We start from the raw sequence: 19,040 nt of genomic DNA, 5'->3' as shown, positions 1-19,040 counted from the left end.
TCCTTATTTGCATCAATGGACAAGTCATTGAATGATTTACAATTCTGTCAGCGATGACACATAATTTGATATATCGCAATGAAATCTGAATATGCAAATATTTTCATACCAGCATGGAGCTTAGGCTGTCCCATGCTCAGGCCACCGCTCCTCTCTCTCTACTGTTATATTAGGTTGTTGCAAATGAAATGTTGGATATTTGAGTAAAATTTCAAAAAACTATAACTTTTATGAAAATTAATTTTATTAGTCAAAATAAGAACCAGCAGCTTCAATGCACTTCTCCCAACGAGATACAAGGGCATTTATTCCAGTTTCGTAAAAGTCTGGGTTTCTAGAGCTAAGAAATTCTTCAAAGGCACTTTTGACAGCTACTTCATTGCTGAATTGTTTCCCCGCCAAAAAGTGATCCAAATGCTTAAAAAAGTGGTAGTCGGTTGGCGAGAGGTCGGGTGAATATGGTGGATGAGGAAGAGTCTCATATCGTAATTCATTTAATTTTTGGACCGTCATTCTGGAAACATGAGGTCGGGCGTTATCATGGAGCAGTATCACTCCATCTCTGTTGACCAATCTAGGCCGCTGAACACGTAATTTCTCGTGCATTTCATCAAGTTGGGCACAATATTTCTCTGCATTAATTGTTTCACCACGCTCCAAAAACGAATAATGAATAATTCCAGATGCAGACCACCAAACAGTTACCATTACCTTCTTCGGGTGAAGGCTCGGTTTTGGCATGTGTTGTGGAGGCTAATCGGCATCTAGCCATTGCGCTGATCTGCGACGGTTGTCGTACAATATCCACTTTTCATCGCATGTCACTATTCTGCGCAAAGAGGGATTGTTCCTGTTGCGGTTGAGTAGAGAACTGGATATTTCCATTCGCAGCGCCATGTTTTGCTCGTTGAGTTCATGCGGAACCCACTTATCAAGCTTCTTCACCTTTCCAAGCTGTTGTAAGTGCCGAGATACTGTCGAATAGTGTACGCCTATGTTCTCTGCAATGTCACGAATCGATGATCGGGGATCAGATTCCACTATCAAACGCAACTCGTCGTTGTCGATCGATGGTCCTGGGTGTCAACGAGGTTCACTTTGGAGGGTCATGTCGCCTGATCGGAATTTTTCGAACCACCGCTGTGTCGTTCGTTCGCTTGCTGCGTCAGCTCCAAATGCTCTGCAAATGTTTCTGGTTGCCTCCGCTGCGTTGTGACCAAGTTTAAATTCATATAGAAAAAGTAGACGTTTTTGACTCCCTTCCATGCTTTTTTCTTTGAGTTTTACTTGGAACTTCAATGACGATTGAAACTGAAATGACTCCTTGATCGAACGAACGACTATTTATACTCAATTATCCCATACCACCAGAGTCACCTTGCGACAGTTTTAAACATTAAAATCATAACTAACTTCACTTCATTGAAAAATCCGACATTTCATTTGCAACAACCTAATATAAGCAGATGTCATACTTAGGGCTCGGGGTGGAGCAGAAAACGACTAGGACGCGGCTAACTTGATCCGTATACTACAAATTGGACAAAACATGCGCCTGAATCCAACCGTTCACAAATTGCGAATCAAACGATGCTGAATTTTCAACACAGGCTTGGTGCTCTGGAGGGTGCTTTGTGAAGGACGAAGAGGGCGCATTTTTTTGGAATCTTTATGCTCGTGCCGTTAAACGAATTGTTCCTCTAGTGAGTCTAATTTCTAGTCTTACTTATTGTTATCCTGTTTGTGTGCTTCTGGTTTTTTCTGAGGAAACGTCTGGAAAATCTGTTAATGACAGAAGCCCCGAAAAGACGGGTATATTCATCCATTTTCTTTGGTTAGGGAGAGAAGCAAATAACACCATGGAAAACAGTGTTCGGAATTATTGAACATTGCGTAGCAAAGATAAAGGAGAAGTGCTTAGCTCCCATAGCTGGAATAGTAAACCCTTGTTCCTTCCCATCTAAGGTCGAGGCTGTGTGTTCTTACTCCGAAAACGTTCTGCTCGCTTGATAATGCCAACCAAGGTTATAGGCTCTACTTCCAGCCATCAACATATGGAACAGATCCAGCAAAATGCGATGTAAATCCGCAATTCAATTTGATGAAGGAAAACATCCTTCTTCCACTCATTTCCATCAATTCAGATCATATCAAACTTGTCGCCCTCTCATCCAATTGCGATCACATCAAAGCCTGTACAAGTCCATCAACAGTAATTTTTCGCTATTTTATCCTTACGGCTTTCCATTTTTCTCTTATCCTGTTAAATACAAATAGATTATTCAGGACATGGTAAAAGGATAGCAACAGAGGCAACAGCTATGACAAAATCAACACCACAAAGAGACATACACATAAGAAAGTAATGGCTTTCAGAAGAGTGATAAAAGCGGCAGCAGCAAAAGAGTGGATTATAAAGTTATCCTGCTAAAAGGGATCGTTTTAAGGATATGAACGTATTGTGTGTAGGTGTAAGTGAACGGCAATGTGATTTTTCACGAATATCAAATGTGTATGCGGTAAACAAATAGTATTGCCAGCTGTCTCGTGTATAATTCGCTAGCAGGGAACGATGGGAAGCTATTTCGTGTTACGAGGATATAAACCGTGGCAGACACTCTCTAGATTTAAGAGAGACATTTGGTTTTTGCCTAAAGTACTTCTTAATGGTAATAAATTTAGCGGAAAGCGGAATGAAGTGAAAGAACGAGCAATTTCGTTGCGAATGTCCTTAACAGGTTTCACAACAGGATTTACTGGCTTCAATCTTATGGTAGTAGTGATTTGATAGAGCATAAAATTGTCATTGACACTTGGAAGCGAATACGAAAAGGAGATTATGTCCTCCCATAACAGTCTAATTGTTAAAGAATGAATGGAAGTAATTACTCAAGTTTCGCTGGAGTGGTTGGACGTTTAGTGGGGCGCCTGCAATAAATAAACAATGAACGATATTCACACGTGGCGCTCTTCACCTAATGAGAAACTGTTGGAATAGGCGGCGCCTCCTTCTATAATACATTACCGGAAATCCTTAGAAGTCCGTTGAATATGCATAATTAGAGCCTTCAATGCGGACAAAGGCCACAAAGGACCTATTATACTTTCACTCGATCGGACTCATGAAATCACACCATTTCACATTAAGACAGTTCTGTTTTGGGATCCTCATCCCCAATGGGAATCCAAGCAGGTGGCGCTACTCCGCCTACTGGCGAATCCTTAATGTAATAGAATAACCTGAAATCCCGGCAATTTCTTCGATGGAATCAAAACATTGCGGCCTCTTATGAATATTTAAGAATGATTTTATCTTATCCACAACAAGGCACTTACTTCAGGTGAATTGCGGGAGTTCGGCTCCTACATTGTTGAGATTTCGTGCAATAAAAAATGAAATCCCATCATAAAAATCTCATTATACGAGTATTTTTCGTTTAATATTTAATAATACACAAGAGATCATAAAAAAGATGAGAAACGAGTCCTTAAACCCTTTTATTTACTTGGCCTGTCCCCGGCCCAGCTCTTGGCTTTCACTTTGCTTTCCCTTGTTTACTGTTTTTATTAGAAAGCATTTAAAATATTGTAAAATTCCTTTCCTCCTTTTTCCATGATAAAAGCACTTTTGTGTTGCAGGGCGACCGACGGAGAATATGAAAAAAAGGAATAACTCCCTGAAACCGGAAAAATAACATTTTTCGGCGAATGAAAAATGATTGAAATTTCGAAATCATGACGATGGCAAATTTTTTTTATTATGACTAAATTGCTGCTTATCCACTCGTTCTGCTGCGGGTTCAATTCAGATTCCGGTCATTATTTTATTTAATCCGGGGATTGTATTTTTTGTGTTATCAGCATCATCATTTTTCAGATGGTTGTAATCATCGTCTTGCTTTAAAAATTTTATTTGCAAGGGAAAATAAATTTCGATTGAGTTTGTTCGGAATGATGGGAATGACGAAGATGACGGTGGTCCTCTTCGGGTTGAGCTGAGATGATTTTTATATTATTCCAGGGGCAGTTTAATGACGGGACAGTGAATAAAAATGGAATTCATGCCACGGGGGTGATGGATCGGAGTCGATATTATGTCGTAATACAATTATCATATTTGCATTTGGTGTCAATAAACAAGTCGGGTATCCACTTTCGGGTGATATTGACATTCATAGTTTATAGCCTACACCTACAAATTTCGTGGTGCTACGATGAATTTCAGAGGGGGGGGGATATCGGTATGGAAGGTATTTTGGAGCCCAGACACCATATAGTGGCAGCCTCCTGATTTTTCGATTTGGTAGTTTCTGAGAATGGCCCCCTTAAAAAAATGATCACTTTTAACCCCCCGCACTCCCCACCTTTCTAACAAATGTCAAAACTAACACCGGCTTCGAAAAGTACTAACCGAGACCTTCAATTTGATACCCTACATGACTATATTTGATGAAAAGAAAATTTACACCCCCCTTTTACATGTATGGAGACCCCCCTTAAATTCCACGTAAAAGGATGTAACTCACTGCATGCGTGAGCGTTCATAGTTCCCACCTTTCTACCAAATTTGGTGTCAATTGCTATAATCGTCTCGGAAAAAAATGCGTGTGACGGACAGACAGACAGACGGATACAGTGCAGGGGCTCGGGACCCCAGTACCGGCGGCTTTTGGCAGTGAGTAAGCGGTCGTCGATATCCCTCGACCGCAGTGCCGCGATGGTAGACAACTTGGCCGCCTTGGCATATAATGTTACAAGTGATTTGGATCTGTAGAAGGAGGTGTTCAAGCGAAGTACTACCTTACCGAAGACACCAGTGACAAGACCAAACAAAGGAGAACTGAAGGCAGATCGTTGGACGACAAAAACCATGACAACACCCACCGCATATGTTCAAGATGCCCGACAGCAGGTGGTGCTCCAGGAACAAGGAAGCGATCCATTCAAAAGAAGCTCGTCAACTTTGAGATCTCCATCATTGCCAAAGACGATAAAGGATAAAGTACAGGAAAGGTCAATAAACGCCAAAAGTGAAGGAGCGTATAAAATGAGTAACCCTGCCGAGGCTTATAAGGAGCAGAGTCCCAATCCGGAGGAATCACCCTTTACCTAGCTTGGGGCAAAAATAGTTGAGCTGTCCGAGTTTATCAAGGACAAGCACAACGTGCACCAAGCGATAAAGAATATGGTTAGGGCTATTAGGGTTCTCTATAATAGATCGCAGATGGAGGAAACGAATAATAAAGATACGCCGAATCCCGCTTTGCTAACAGTGTTACAAGCGACCCAAGTGACACCTAACCGTACTACCATCGAATCACGGCGAAATAAACGAGTAGGTGAAAAAGAGGGGGATCGTCTATATGATCAGCAGGCGCCGAAAAGAAAAAAAGGCGGACATGACATTCTGAAAACTAGCATCAACAGCTCAGAAGGAGGTAGGCGGGCAGCGAATATAGGAAACTCGACCAGCGTTGCGAAGCCCAAGACGCACGAAAACGATGGATGGACTAAAGTTACCAACAAAAAAGCGAAACGAAAATCAAAGGTGCAAACTCGTCCAGATGCGATTGTTATCTCCAGTAAGGGCAATCTGTCACACGCGGAGATACTCAAAAAAATCAAAGCTGATCCCAACCTAAAAGATCTGACCGGAAATGTAAACAGAATCCGAAGAACCCAGAAAGGGGAGCTGAAACGATCCAGCGTAGGCAAAACTGACGACTTTCGCACTGAAGTGAAAAACTCACTTCTGGAAAATGCCGCAGTGCGTGCCCAAAAGCATGAGATTTATGTACAATGGAAGGATCTCGATGAAGTGCCATCGAAAAGAGAAATTTGTACTGCTCTGAAAGAGCAATTCAAGTTGAAAGAACTTACCGAGGAGTCTGTTGTGAACTTACGAAAAGCCTATGGTGGTACTCAAACGGCCACAATACGAGTACCAGCGGAGGCAGCGCAAATGCTGTTAGTTGCCGGAAAAACTCGGATTGGATGGGTTGTCCGCCGTTTGTGAGAACAAACTTTACTAAGGAGGTGCTTTAAATGCCTCATGTTTGGGCGCTTCGCGAAGGCATGCGCCAGCAGCATTGATCGATATGAGCGATGCCGAAGGTGTGGAGAGAAAGGCCATATTGCCAGAGAGTGCAATAAGGACCCCAAATGCCTATTGTGCGAAGTCAAAGAGGGACAGGGTAACCGGCATATTTCCGGATGTGGTAAATGTCCGGAATTTAGCAAGGCGCTCACTGCAATGAGAAAATGAGGTGTATTCAAATAAACCTGAATCATTGCAGGGTCCCTCAGGATTTACTTGAGCAGACCACATTCGAATCTGAGATGGAAATTGTCATCATAAGTGAACCGTATAGACACCGTCACGGTGGCATATGGGTCACAGATTCGACTGGTGGAGCGGCGATATGGGCTTGCGGTCGATAGGCCATACAATGTACTGCAAGTCAGGCAGCCAGTGGTTTTGTGTGGGCGAAAATAGGTGGTGTATATATATACAGCTGCTACGCCCCACCAAATTTGACACTGTCTGAATTCGAGCAAATGCTTGATAATCTTGTTCTCGACGCGAGGGGACGAAGTCCAAAGGTGATTGCTGGTGATTTCAATGCTTGGGCCCTTTAGTGGGGTATTAGAGAATCAAATGCTAGGGGGCGTAGTATATTAGAAGCTTCTGCGCAGATGGACATAGTTTTGGCTAACGAGGATGCTAAACACCTTTTGGAAAGGGGGGTCAGGTTCAGTTGTAGAACTGACTTTTATCAGTCCTGCGCTGGCACGTGGTATGTCCTGGTGCGTCAGCGAACGCTACATCCACAGCGATCATTAGGCAATCTGATTTGAGACATGCGTCGAGCCACAGGATAAAGAGGTATCATGTCCGAAACCGAAAAAGACTTCAGGCTGGTCTGCAAAATCTTTGGATGAGCAGACCTTCACAGAGGTGTGCTTAGATCAACCTGATAAAGCAGGGGCCTCTAAAGCATCGCCAAAGCATGTGACGCGTCCATGCCTAGAAGGTGCTCATTCGCCAGTAGAAGGCCAAACTACTGGTGGAATGATGAACTGACCGGCCTTCCATCAGCCTGCCACCGAGCCAGAAGAGCGGCTCAGAGGGCGGTAGGTAGAGTCGATCAAGGGCAACAAGAGTGCGCCTATAAGGCAGCCCGCAAAAACCTCAAACTCGCCACCCAGCGAAGCAAGAGGAAATGCTTTAAGGAACTCTGCTCAGAAGCGGACGTAAACCCGTGGGGGAGTGCTTATAGAATCGTGACAGGACGATTCAGAGGCCGTTCGTCTCCGGAGATCACGTGTCCCACCCTCTTGCTAAAATTCATGGGTTATTCCCCCGGCACGAGGAGAGCATTGACACATTCCAACCACCTCTGAATGTGACGGCAATTCCTCCAGTCACCAGAGACGAGCTGTTGGATATCTGCGGTAGAATAGGAGACAATAAAGCGCCGGGCCTGGATGGAGTACCAAATAAGGCCCTTCTTCTTGCCGTGGAATCTAGACCGGACATGTTGGCTGAGTTGTTCGAAGCGTGCATGTCCGAGGGGATATTTCCAGCGGCATGGAAGCGGCAGAAGTTGGTACTTTTACCTAAGCCTGGCAAACCTCCATGTGAACCATCCTCATACCGACCCATATGTCTCCTGGACACGGTGGGGAAAATGCTAGAGCGGGTAATCTATAATAGGTGACTCCCGGGTTTTGAGGGCTAAAGCGGCCTTTCAGATCGGCATTGATGCCATCAAATTGGTTACTGGCTTGGCCGAAGATGCAATTCACGGAAAGGGTAGTACCAGCAAATATTGCGTGGTAGTAACCCTGGATGTGCAAAATGCATTCAATTCGGCCAATTGAAATCTAATACGGAAATCTTTAGCGAAGGTTGGTATTCCCGCCTATCTCGCTGCTAGCGTCGATAGTTATTTAACTGAAAGGAGGCTCTGGTACGACACCGATGACGGATCCCAGGAGTACATTGCTTCCGCGGGTGTCTCGCAGGGCTCCGTATTGGGCCCACTGCTGTGGAACATCATGTACAACGATGTACTTAATCTTCCCCTTCCGGGGGAAGCCACAGTGGTGGGTTACGATGACGACATAGCACTGGTTGTTGTCGCAAAGCATCTCGAAGATGCTGAGTTATACTCAAGCGAGGCAATTGGTGCTGTTAAAAGCTGGCTAAAGAGCTCTGGTTTGACACTTACGGAGGAAAAAACGGAAGTGGTCCTCATCACTAAATGCCGGAAGAGAAATTACGCCTGTATTAGGATCGGGAATCATATCATCACTTCCAAGCTGACCATCAAATTCTTGGGGGTGGTGATAGACAGGAAGCTTAGCTATAAGCAACATGTGCGGTATGTTTACGACAAATCATCAATTGCAAGTATGGCCCTGGCAAGGATAATGCCGAACGTGAGAAGGTCACGGCATACCTCTAGGTTGCTTATAGTCAGAGTGGTGACCTCGATCATGCTCTATGCAAACCCAGTTTGGAGGGAGGCGTTGCGGATGTGAGGGAATGCTACCAAACTGAGTTCAGTCTACAGGAGGACAGCCCTAAGGGTATGCTCTGCCTTCAGGACTGTCTCAGATGATGCAGCATTCGTCATCTTTGGAATGATGCCGATTGACATCTTGACAGATGAGATGGCGAACATATACAATGCGAAGCCAACCTCTTCCTCATCGCGTACGAAGAAGACTGAAAGGGAGAGATCCATAAATAGATGGCAAGAGCGGTGGGAATGCTCAGGAAAAGGGTCGTTGGACTCACAGGCTCATTCCTGCCATCAAGGAGTAGTTGGAGAGACGACACGCTGAGATTAATTATAATCTCATCCAGTTTCTCACGGGGCATTGAGGTTATCGCCAATACCTGCACAGGTTTAAATTGAACACCTCACCCGACTGTCCAAATTGCGATGGAGTCCCAGAGGACCTAAAGCATATATTCTTCCACTGTCCTAGATTTGTGGAAGAAAGGAGGAATTTAGAGGAAACTCTAGGAGAGGTGTTGGTAGCAAAAAATCTAGTGTCGAAAATGGTAGCACATCAAGAAAATTGGGATGCGGTCAACTCCATGATTGCATCTATCCAAAATAAACTGCGAAAGGCAGAAGAGAGGAGGAAAGCGCTGTCACGTGCGTCGCGTATAGAAAAAAGGTGACTAAGCTAGAATGAGCTGACTCTGCCCCGTGATGTAATACCTTATGGTGGTTCCGCGGGGCAGAGAGGGAGTCGGGAGTGGTTTTAGTGGCTTAAAATCCCATACGTTGGTGTGTTCAGACCAGTGTCTTTTAAAGATTTCCACTTCCTTAAAAAAAAAAGACAGACAGACAACATTGAACCGATTTTAATAAGGTTTTCTTTTGCAAACAAAACCTTGAAAAGCAAACTCTTCTCCCCCAATCCTTATTGGTTTCTGACCTGTTACTTTTAAATTATCTTATTTATAATACTTTGCTATAGTGCTAACGTTTGTATCTTTTTATTTACTTGCAGGAGATAAAACCCCGCACGGATTTCCAGTGATTACACAAAGCCCACTCACGAAAGTAATCGAGGTTGGGCATACGGCTGTGATGCAGTGTAAAGCAGCTGGTAATCCGGAACCCATAATGTACTGGATAAAGAATCAGACACGTGTCGATATGAGTGATAGTCGTTATTCGATGATTAATGGTAAGTAGATCGTTCCCTCCACATGTGAATACTTAATCCACACCTTTCCATATAACAATTTATCACTTCACTTCCTCCGAGTGTGGAGGAATTTTTCCCTATTCATATTTTAAGCGGGGGCTAAGCTTGAAGCTAATCTTTTTGAATCCCTCCACGGTTTAAAGTTTCTAATCCCACTTGGGACGCAGACTTTCGGTCGTCCTAGAAATCCAACTCCCCATGTCCTCGCTCCCCTATAAGGACATGTTGAACGAAGGACGTTACGCCTTAAAGTTGACCTTTGCCGTATCAAGGACTCGATTAATAATTCATGAAGAGTGATAATTGAATTGCGAGTACTTTCTCAAAAAACTTTTTACATTTCTTATGAAAGACGGAAACAAACACCCCGAACAAGAGCAAAAGGATAAACTAAAAAGGGACGCTATTCCTACTCCTTTCACTCCTTTCTATTCACTTAGACTTCATAGTTCATCCTTCCACAAAAACCAGCACAAGAAGGAGATAACTGTATGCTTGTGTAAAACCAGAGGAAACCAAGAAGCCTTAGAGTTAGTCAAGGTAGAAATTCTCATTGGAGGACTCAAGGAGATGGGGAGCTTGCAGAAGACCCAAGGAACGTTGTAAAGGAAAATAAGTGGACGCCAGTTTCATATGAAAGGACCGTTTTCTATGGATAAAATGTACTCAAGTTATATGACATCACGCTGGGATCAACATGAAATGTGACTGAAAAGTTTGAAAAGATAAAAAGAAATCTACAGAAAACTTTCCGACTAAAAGCCTCTCGTTCTTCCCATTGAAATAGCGTTGATAGGCAACAGGAGTTAAGTAGGAGATTTATAATGTTTGCTGGTGGTTTAATTCTTTCAATAAAAGATGAAAAGGTGTATCTGGTTGCAAGTTACAAGTGGAAATCTAGGCCAGATTCATTTATAATGCCACCTTCTCCTAGGACAAATATGTGGAACATTTGATCTGTTGACTTCGGCTTTGACAGAGATTTGTTTCCCAGATATTAAGGAATGGAGAAATCGACATTGCGAGTGCAGGGTCGCATGCAAAAGCTTATCAATATAAATTGGCAATCACTCACATCTGCATTTTTCATTTGATCAATAGTGATGGATTCGTCCTGATTTGCTTGAATTAAACCAACCTAACGATTCGCTGATTGTAAATTGAAAATGAATGTTTCCAACACAGGGGACTCGTACTATTCTAGTTGTTTTGAAAAATTACAGAATTGTTGATGTGAAACGTTTCCAATTCAAAATACCGTCGCGCATTTTTATCTAAAAATTCAGGAAAAAAAATAATGAAAAGCTGCCATTTTGAATGCTGCATTTTAGCATTCATTCAATAATTTTCCTTTACATATTACGAACACTTTTCACAACTTTCAATACTATATAGCCTTGGATGATTCGTGGGGAAACATGAAAATATCAGGTATTCAGAGTAAATGTGAGGAAACATTTTTCTGCATAGGGAAAATGTGTCCAATTAAAATATTTTTCAATTTCCATTTGCTATGTACCTTGTAATGTCAGAATTGATTTGTGATGCCTTTACGAACGCGAAAACATTTTTGTTTTTGTTTTTGAAAAAATATAAAAGGACAAGCAGACATTACCTGTGAAAGTACACTGTTATAGGGTACAGAATAGCTAGCATCCACAATGGGACATTATTTAGTATCTTGTGATTAATATGTAGCAGAGCATATAGTGTTATACGCTAAAAACCAGAAAACTGGTCCTTTTTGTAAGTAGTTCTTTCCACCAGAGTGATCTTCATTCACCGATTATGAGGCAGGATTACTCACAGAAATCCGCTCCACCAAATGGAAATTATTCCCTAAGTACGGAAAATTCTATAGATTCGATTCGTTTCTTTTATTCTGTGACCAGCTGAAAAGAAAATTCTTTTACTAATATAGCGTATTTTTCCCTTCTTCAACACCTCCATTACCCACATTCACTTATTTTTGAATGTTAATTTACAAATGATCGTTTTTTAATTTAAATATTTCTGATAATAACAAAAATTTTTCAAATACAATATTTTAAAAATGATCATTAACTTTTTGTTGTTGTTTTCACATGAACCTGATCGCCCTGCGTATTATAAAATGCATTTCAACATTCCAACTGTAAATTCTGGAGTATTGCGGGGATTTTTGTAGTTGGGCAAAGGCGTTCGAAAAATTCGAAGTAGCTTTTGTTGCTATCCGAGCTGATAATGAATTCTGGGTTTATTGTTGTGCCGAAAAATTAGCGGGATCCTGGACAGCTGAGCCAGGGTGGGGTTCGGGTCAGTTGCTGGAGTGGCACTCTATGTAATTTTTAGTTTAGAAATTCTAAAACTAAAATAGATGAAGTGGTTTAAAGGGACTGCCTCCGGCCAGCGTGAAAATCTGTCCACAACCGTTAAGCAATAACGATAACCACGCGAAGGCATTAGAGGTCCAACGATGTCAAAGTGTACTTACCGAAGGGATTGAAACTCGTTGTTTGTGTGCCTACCACCTCTCACGTAGCGTGTAGCCATCGAAAACTGGGAGATAAAATTCAGGTACCTGAGCCATCAGGGCGTTGTCCGGTCTTTGCGCAAAGGATTTTGGTCAATTCTAATCGCAAACTGAGATGTTTGAAATGTCGAACATTACTGTATATTGCTTGTAACTCACGATCGTATACGTTGTACTTTTGTTCAGTAGGCTGCAGTTGCCTCTCTAAATCGGCAACCATCACTCGTCGCTCTGCAATTGCTCTAACACTGCACCCACTGCTACATTAGATGCGTCGGTGAATAGGGCCTTTGGTTGATCTGGCTGGTAGTGAACTAGCAACATAGCTTTAGCTAAGCTATTTCTACATCTCTCGAATGCGTCTTCGGCTTCTGGTGTCCAAAGAATAGATGTTCTATCGGCCTTTCTAGAATTGTGTTGACCACAATTTCGTACCTATTGAGCCGCTTGAAAACAGTTTGAAGGTGTTAAAAATGTCGTCCACGAACAATACTCGAGACCCCTGAAGACTTCATCCATGAAACGCTGAAAAGGTTGGGCAGCATTGCGCAAGCCGAACGTCATTAGCGTAAATTCGAATAAGCCGAACGGTGGTAACGGCGATTTTGGGTATATCCTCTGCACCGACGGGAATCTGATAGAATGCCTAAAGTAGGTCAATTTTCGAAAATATGACCTTTCCAGCGAAGTTTGCCAAGAAGTCTAGCATGTAGGGCGATCTGGCTTAGTCACGGCATTGAGTCTGCCATATTCACAGCAAGGGCGCCACGATCCTTGCTGGTTTTTGGGAACTAAGTGCAAAGAGCTGTCCCACGGATTTTCAGATGGGCGACAGATACCTTTTCGCAACAGATAGTTAAATTCTGCTCTAGCGGTCTTCAGCCTTTCAGGGTTAACTCTATGAGGACGGTCTGCAACAGGGGGTCCAATGGTAGTAATATGATAAGTTACATCATGTTTAGTTTCTGGATATTGATAGGTTTGTTAGGGCGGGCGGCACATTGATCGAGCAAGTTATGGTACAATGAGTCGCGAATTATCCAAGAGATCGGCGTCTATCACGATTGAGCTGATTCAGCCGACCATTGATAACTGGGTAACCGGATCCCTCAGGCGTTTATTCTAAATGTCCACCATAATTTCAAAATAATTTACTAAGTCAGCTCCAATAGTAGATTGAGCTATTTTTGCAAAACGAAAATTCCAAAAAAACGTCACAATCCAAGAGATACCGCTTGGCGTTTATGTTCAAACTTTTTTATTGGCGCATTATTAGCAGCAAACAACTTACAGGGAGACAGTTTAAATTTATCTGCCGGTTTAGAATGGCAAACAGGCCAGCTTCTGTGCTTCTTCGATTGAGGGCGTGTTGAATAGGATCCCCCACTCCCCGATTGTGGCTAACACAGAGTTAGGTAACCGCATGTCGACGGGATACTTTTGTGAAGCTTCAGTATTTTCGGACGGACCTTCTCGGTTAATTTTGTCAATTTTTTAGGTTTTCGGGATAAGTCTCCCATCTAGGTCGATTCCGGCCACTCAGGCCGATTTTAGACCATCGCCAAATATATCAGTCATTACACGATATTCAATGAATAAGGTCTTTTGAAAGCTACATTCACAACACCTTTTGATAAGTTGAAAGGTTTATGCCTGTATAATTTACACCAGGGATGTTTCTAGAGACCCGGATGAAACATTTTCCTATTTTTTTACTGTCACATGCTTGGTTTCGCTCGGTTTTTTGGAACTTACTTACAAGATGGACAATATAAATATTTTTGTGAACTATTTTTTGAAAGGTCGTCATCACAGCTGCGAACTGTCTCATACGTAATCACTTAACAAAACAAAAAGCCTCTCTCCTTTCCCAAATAGCGGTCATTGGTTATAGTTACCTCAGCAGGATATGAACAGTTTTCTCGCTGAAGCTTTGCTTGACTTAAATTCTTGCAACTCTTCCGCCCTATTTTTCCGTAGGTGGAAATCTTCAAAAGAGCAGGTAAATGTGTTGTGATAAACTGCATTTCAATTTGTCCTGCACGGAACAGTCTCCGGAGTTACCTTCGTTTCCAATGTCTTCTCCTTTCTCTTCAACAATAGAAGAAGACATGTTTCGGATCCTCTAGGGTATAGTTGGGAAAGTTAGGTGTTCAGTTTAAACCTATGCAGATACTTGTACCTACCTCTGCGGCACATGGCGGGCCGCAGATTGTAGTTCGGATTTCGGTGTCTTCTCTCTATATAGACTTTTATGCACGGAATTAATCTGTAGTTCAATTGACCCACTGACCATTCTCATCATGGCTCCCTTTTGACGTTTTTCGCGCGCCGATTACTGGAATAACTATTATAGGTGCTTGTCGTATTACCGGCTTGAATGTAAATCGGAATCATTCTCGGAAGGGGTGTGGCATCGTCTGAGATGGCTCTAAAGCTACAGAACACTCTTGTTGTCTCTGTGGTTATTAGCAAAACTGTCATGTCGTATCGTTCCCACTCAGGGTGCTAATGTGGTCTATACCACACTAATCGCTTGGTATTTGCGTGTAGCATGCAGCGTAGTTATCCAAATTAGCGCTGCGTACGGCTGTGTAGAGTTCACTAACCTAGCTCTAAGCAGCCTGCAGGTGTAAGGGACTCTTTGGTATTAGACATGGTCGTTGTCAGGGCCGCGTTGATGCTGGCTGCCTTAATGCATGCACGTTGCAGATACCACTTGAAGTTTTGTCTATCATCTATTATCATTTCAAAACTTTCGATTGCAGGCTTTAAAGTTATGATGTGGTTCCGCACCTTGATAGTAGTGGTCTTTCCTTTATCAGGCTTCTTGATAAGCACTGCCTCTGTTTTTATTTATTTATTTATTTAATTAACGGACAACAAACAGAAAGAATTCCAATTAATTATTTTCCTCAGGAGGAGGAGAAAGCAAAAAACTTATCCTACGTTTAAAACTACTTAAAGTAGGGAAGTTAAAAGGACCAAGCTGTTTTGCATTATAATTTCGGCAAAGCCTGGGAATCGGGGAATGAAAGTAGACTTCGAGCTCTGCGAAGGGCACGTTGAAAATGACGGCTGGTGATCTCGTCAGCGGCAGAGCAGCCCATCAGACCCAAAGAAAGTTTAAAGAATGTGCATAGATCCAAATAGGATCTACGCTGTTGTAGGAAGGGAAGGTTCAGAAAGCGGAGGCGGGAGGGATAATCCATACGAGGGAAGCTTTTCTTAAAGAAGAGGGAACGGGTGAATTAACGTTGTACATTTTCAAGGGCAAGACAATCACAGTTACGGGAGGGTGACCAGATCACCGAGCAATACTCGAGGGTATTCCTCACGAGGGAATTGGAGAGAGCTAAGGAGGGTTGGATGGGGTCAAAATCAGAGGAGGAGCGAAGTATGAAGCCTGACAATTTTGCTGCTGGATTGATGACATCGAGGCAATGGGTGTCAAAGCGGAGCTTATTGTCGAAAGTGACTCCGAGGTCTTGAGTGGAATTTAAGCAGGATAAGAGAGTAGAAGAAAGAAGTGGGTGAAAATTTTAGGGAGTAGCACATAGAGTGGCACTTTCTGACGTTTTGCGCTAAACCATTAGTCGAGGACCAACGAACCAGAGTGTCCAGGTTAGACTGAAGGGAAACACAGTCCATAGGCGACGATATAGCGGAAAACAGCTTAAGGTCGTCTGTATAAAGCAAACAGGGATAAGTAAGAAGGGGAGGAAGGTCGTTAATAAAAAATAAAAATAACGAAGGACCCAGAATAGATCCCAGTGGGACGCCAGAAGAGGGGGAGAAGGAGGGGGAAGTACAGCCGTCAAAAGAGACGCGGCAGGATCGGTTGGAAAGGTAAGATTCAAGCCATAAAACAAGTGGCATGGGAATGTTTAGGGATAACGTACAGGAAAGTTAGAGAGGACAAGGTCGAGAGTGCGATCTAAGTGGTTTCTAGAAAGGTTAAACTGGAGGGCGCCATAGGTGTACCTGAAAGTGGATAGAGGAAGGGAAGGGTGGGTCGAGTTATTAGGGAGGGAGGGAAGGCCAGGACTAATGGGCCAGGAGAGCATAGGAAGATTAAAATCGCCACAGAGGATGAAAGGGAGTGAGGGAAACAAAACGATTAGGGCTTCTGATAATCTGTCGAAGAAATCCTCGTACAGAGAAGGCGGGCTTAGGCAGGGAAAATATACACACGATATGGTAAAGGGACATACGTTTGGCGGAAGGACACGTATGGTAACAGAATCGTTGAAGAAGGAGGAGAAGGAAAAGATGATTTCGGCACGAAGAGGGGACTTAACAGCTATTAGGGCACCTCCGCCAGTTGTCTTGCCAAGCGCAGCGCAGTCTCTGTCACAACGAAAGGCAGAGTAACCTTCGAGGAGCTCAGAATTTAAAATCCTGTTATCCAGCCAGGTTTCAGAAATGCAGATGACATGATGTTGGAATGCTAAGGCAGATAGTTTGAAATCCGACAGTTTGGTCCAAAATACGGTATACTATGCCGCATTTTTCCTTTCTTCAACCTTTCATTACTCTCCTTTCAATTCCTCACTTCCCATTCCGACATTGACTTATTTTTTAATATTAATTTACAAATGATCGTTTTTATCTTTCTTTAAATTTATCCACAAAATCCTCCCACTTTTTAAACTAGAAACCATAAATTAATTAAAAATTTTCTGATGATATAGAGACATTTTTATATATTTAAAAAATTATCATTAACTTTTGTTGTTGTTGTTTTCACATAAAACCAATAATCATGCTGCCTATTATTAAATGCGTGCAAATGCTGGAATATTGCGGTGATTTTTGTTGTTCAACGAAGGCCGGTTCGATGGATATATAGAAAAATTCGAAGCAGCTTTTGCTCTTATCCGAGCTAATAATAAATTCTGGGTTCCTTGTTGGGTCGTTAGACAGCTGAGCCAGGGTGCACTGGCAAATCAGCAGACTAGAGACAACTGATTCGAGTCACTTGGTGGAGTGGCAGTTTATGTTATTTCTAATTTAGAAATTGTCGAACTAAAGTAGATAAGGTGGTTCAGAGGTATTCCCTCCGGCCAGCGTGAAAATCTGTCCACAATCATTGAGCAATAGTGATAACCTCGCGAAAGCATTAGCGGTCCAACGATGTTAATGTGTACTTGTTGAAAAATCTTGTCCGTTCGAAAGGACAACTCGTTTTTAGTATGGGTAACAATCTTTGGTTTTTGGCAGGAAATACACGATCGCGCGGAAAGATGAATATCCTTGCGGATACTTGATCAAATCTAGCGTAGCGCGAGCGCTGTCGAAATATTACACGCTACTGTAGATTGATTAACTTACGGTCATATACGCTGTACTTTTGTTCAGTAGGCGTGAGTTGTCTCTGAAAAAAGGCAATCTTTAACCACAACTCGTCGCTCTACAATTTCTCTAGGGGTGCTGCTTCATCAGATGCGTCGGTGACTTGATCCATTGGTTGATTTGGCTGATAGTGAACCAGCAACGTAGCTTCAACTTCATGAGTTTTAAGGTGGACGACAGAAACGCTTTCGCAACAGCTAGTCGAATTCTGCTGTAGCGGTTTTCAGCTGTTCAGGGTTTAGCCTACGAGGACCAACCTTAGTAATATGGTGACTTACACCACGTTTCTTTAAGTTTCTCGGTATTGACGGACTTATTAGGGCGGGATATTGATCGAGTTACGCTAGAGGCAGAGTCTTGCACGATTGAACTGATCCAACCACCATTGATAACTACGTAACCGGATCCGTCAGGCGCTTATTCTTAATGTTCACCACAATTGAATTGTTAGCAGCAGACAACTTATAGGGAGACACTTTAGATTTGCCTGCCGGTTTAGCATGACAGACATGCCAGCTGGGCATGGCTGGGGATGACTTAAATAAGCAAGGCTCTCTCTTTTGCACATCCGTGCCGAATTTGCGGTGATAATAGCAATACCCCCGGATTGCAGCGCCTGCTTTATGGTTCTGACTGGTGGACCTGCCACCTCCTGCCAATTGCCTTTATCTGCATCGCTTGAATCAGCTGCGAAGGGTTCTGGTCTCCGATCTTGAATAGAGTAAGGAGTTCGGGAATTTCTGCTTCTTCTGACAGACAGACGTAGACAGAAATTAACCAAAAGTAGGTTGGCAACGTATTGGTCTGTAGCGAGGGCGTATGGACAATGTCCGCGACTTGCTCTAATATGTCTGGATCAAACTCACTAATAATTTTGTCAAATATGACGCTGTCTTTATTAACGCGATGGGCTACTACAAACTGAAAATTTTTCTCCACGACTTAGGAACAATAAAAGAAGATATGCTTCGAGTCCTCCGGAGTATAGCTGTGAAAATTAGGTGAACTGTTCAGTTTAAACCGTACATATATTCCTATCTGCGGTATTCGCCATGTCCCGTAAAAAAATGCATGAAATTGTAGTTTGTGTTTCCGGGTCTTCTGTCTATCTAGACTTTTATGCAGGGAGTTAATCTGTAGTTCAATCGGCCCACCGTCTATTATCATCATTGTTGCTACGTCCTCCTTTTGACGTTTTTCGAGTGCTGTTTACAGGAATAACCTAGTCCATCATAGGTGCATGTCATCTTATCGGCTAGAATGTCAGTCGGGATCGTTCCCAAAAACTGGTGCGTGGTATCGTTTAAGATGGTTCTAAAACTGTAGCACACTCTTGTCGTGCTCTCTGTGGATATTAGCAAAACTGTCGTGTCGTATCGTTCCCAACGAACGTGCTAAAGCGGTCTATACCACACTAATCTCTTGGTTTTTGAGTGTA

General features: G+C 42.7%; 1 protein-coding gene across 15 annotated transcripts in view; it reads left to right on the top strand.

The window, feature by feature from the left end:
• Window positions 1-19,040, top strand: part of LOC119652655 (tyrosine-protein phosphatase Lar) — a 994,202-nt gene that overhangs the window by 814,932 nt on the left and 160,230 nt on the right. For all 15 annotated transcript variants that reach the window (XM_038056909.1, XM_038056910.1, XM_038056920.1 and 12 more), the window contains one exon: window positions 9,535-9,714. In XM_038056909.1, coding sequence (XP_037912837.1) covers window positions 9,535-9,714 — 180 coding nt within the window. The remainder of the gene's footprint in view (window positions 1-9,534; window positions 9,715-19,040) is intronic.

Source organism: Hermetia illucens, chromosome 3, assembly GCF_905115235.1.
Source record: "Hermetia illucens chromosome 3, iHerIll2.2.curated.20191125, whole genome shotgun sequence".
Lineage (NCBI taxonomy): Eukaryota > Metazoa > Arthropoda > Insecta > Diptera > Stratiomyidae > Hermetia > Hermetia illucens.
Note: the sequence above shows the minus strand (reverse complement) of the source record. Positions and strands in the feature narration are given on the sequence as shown.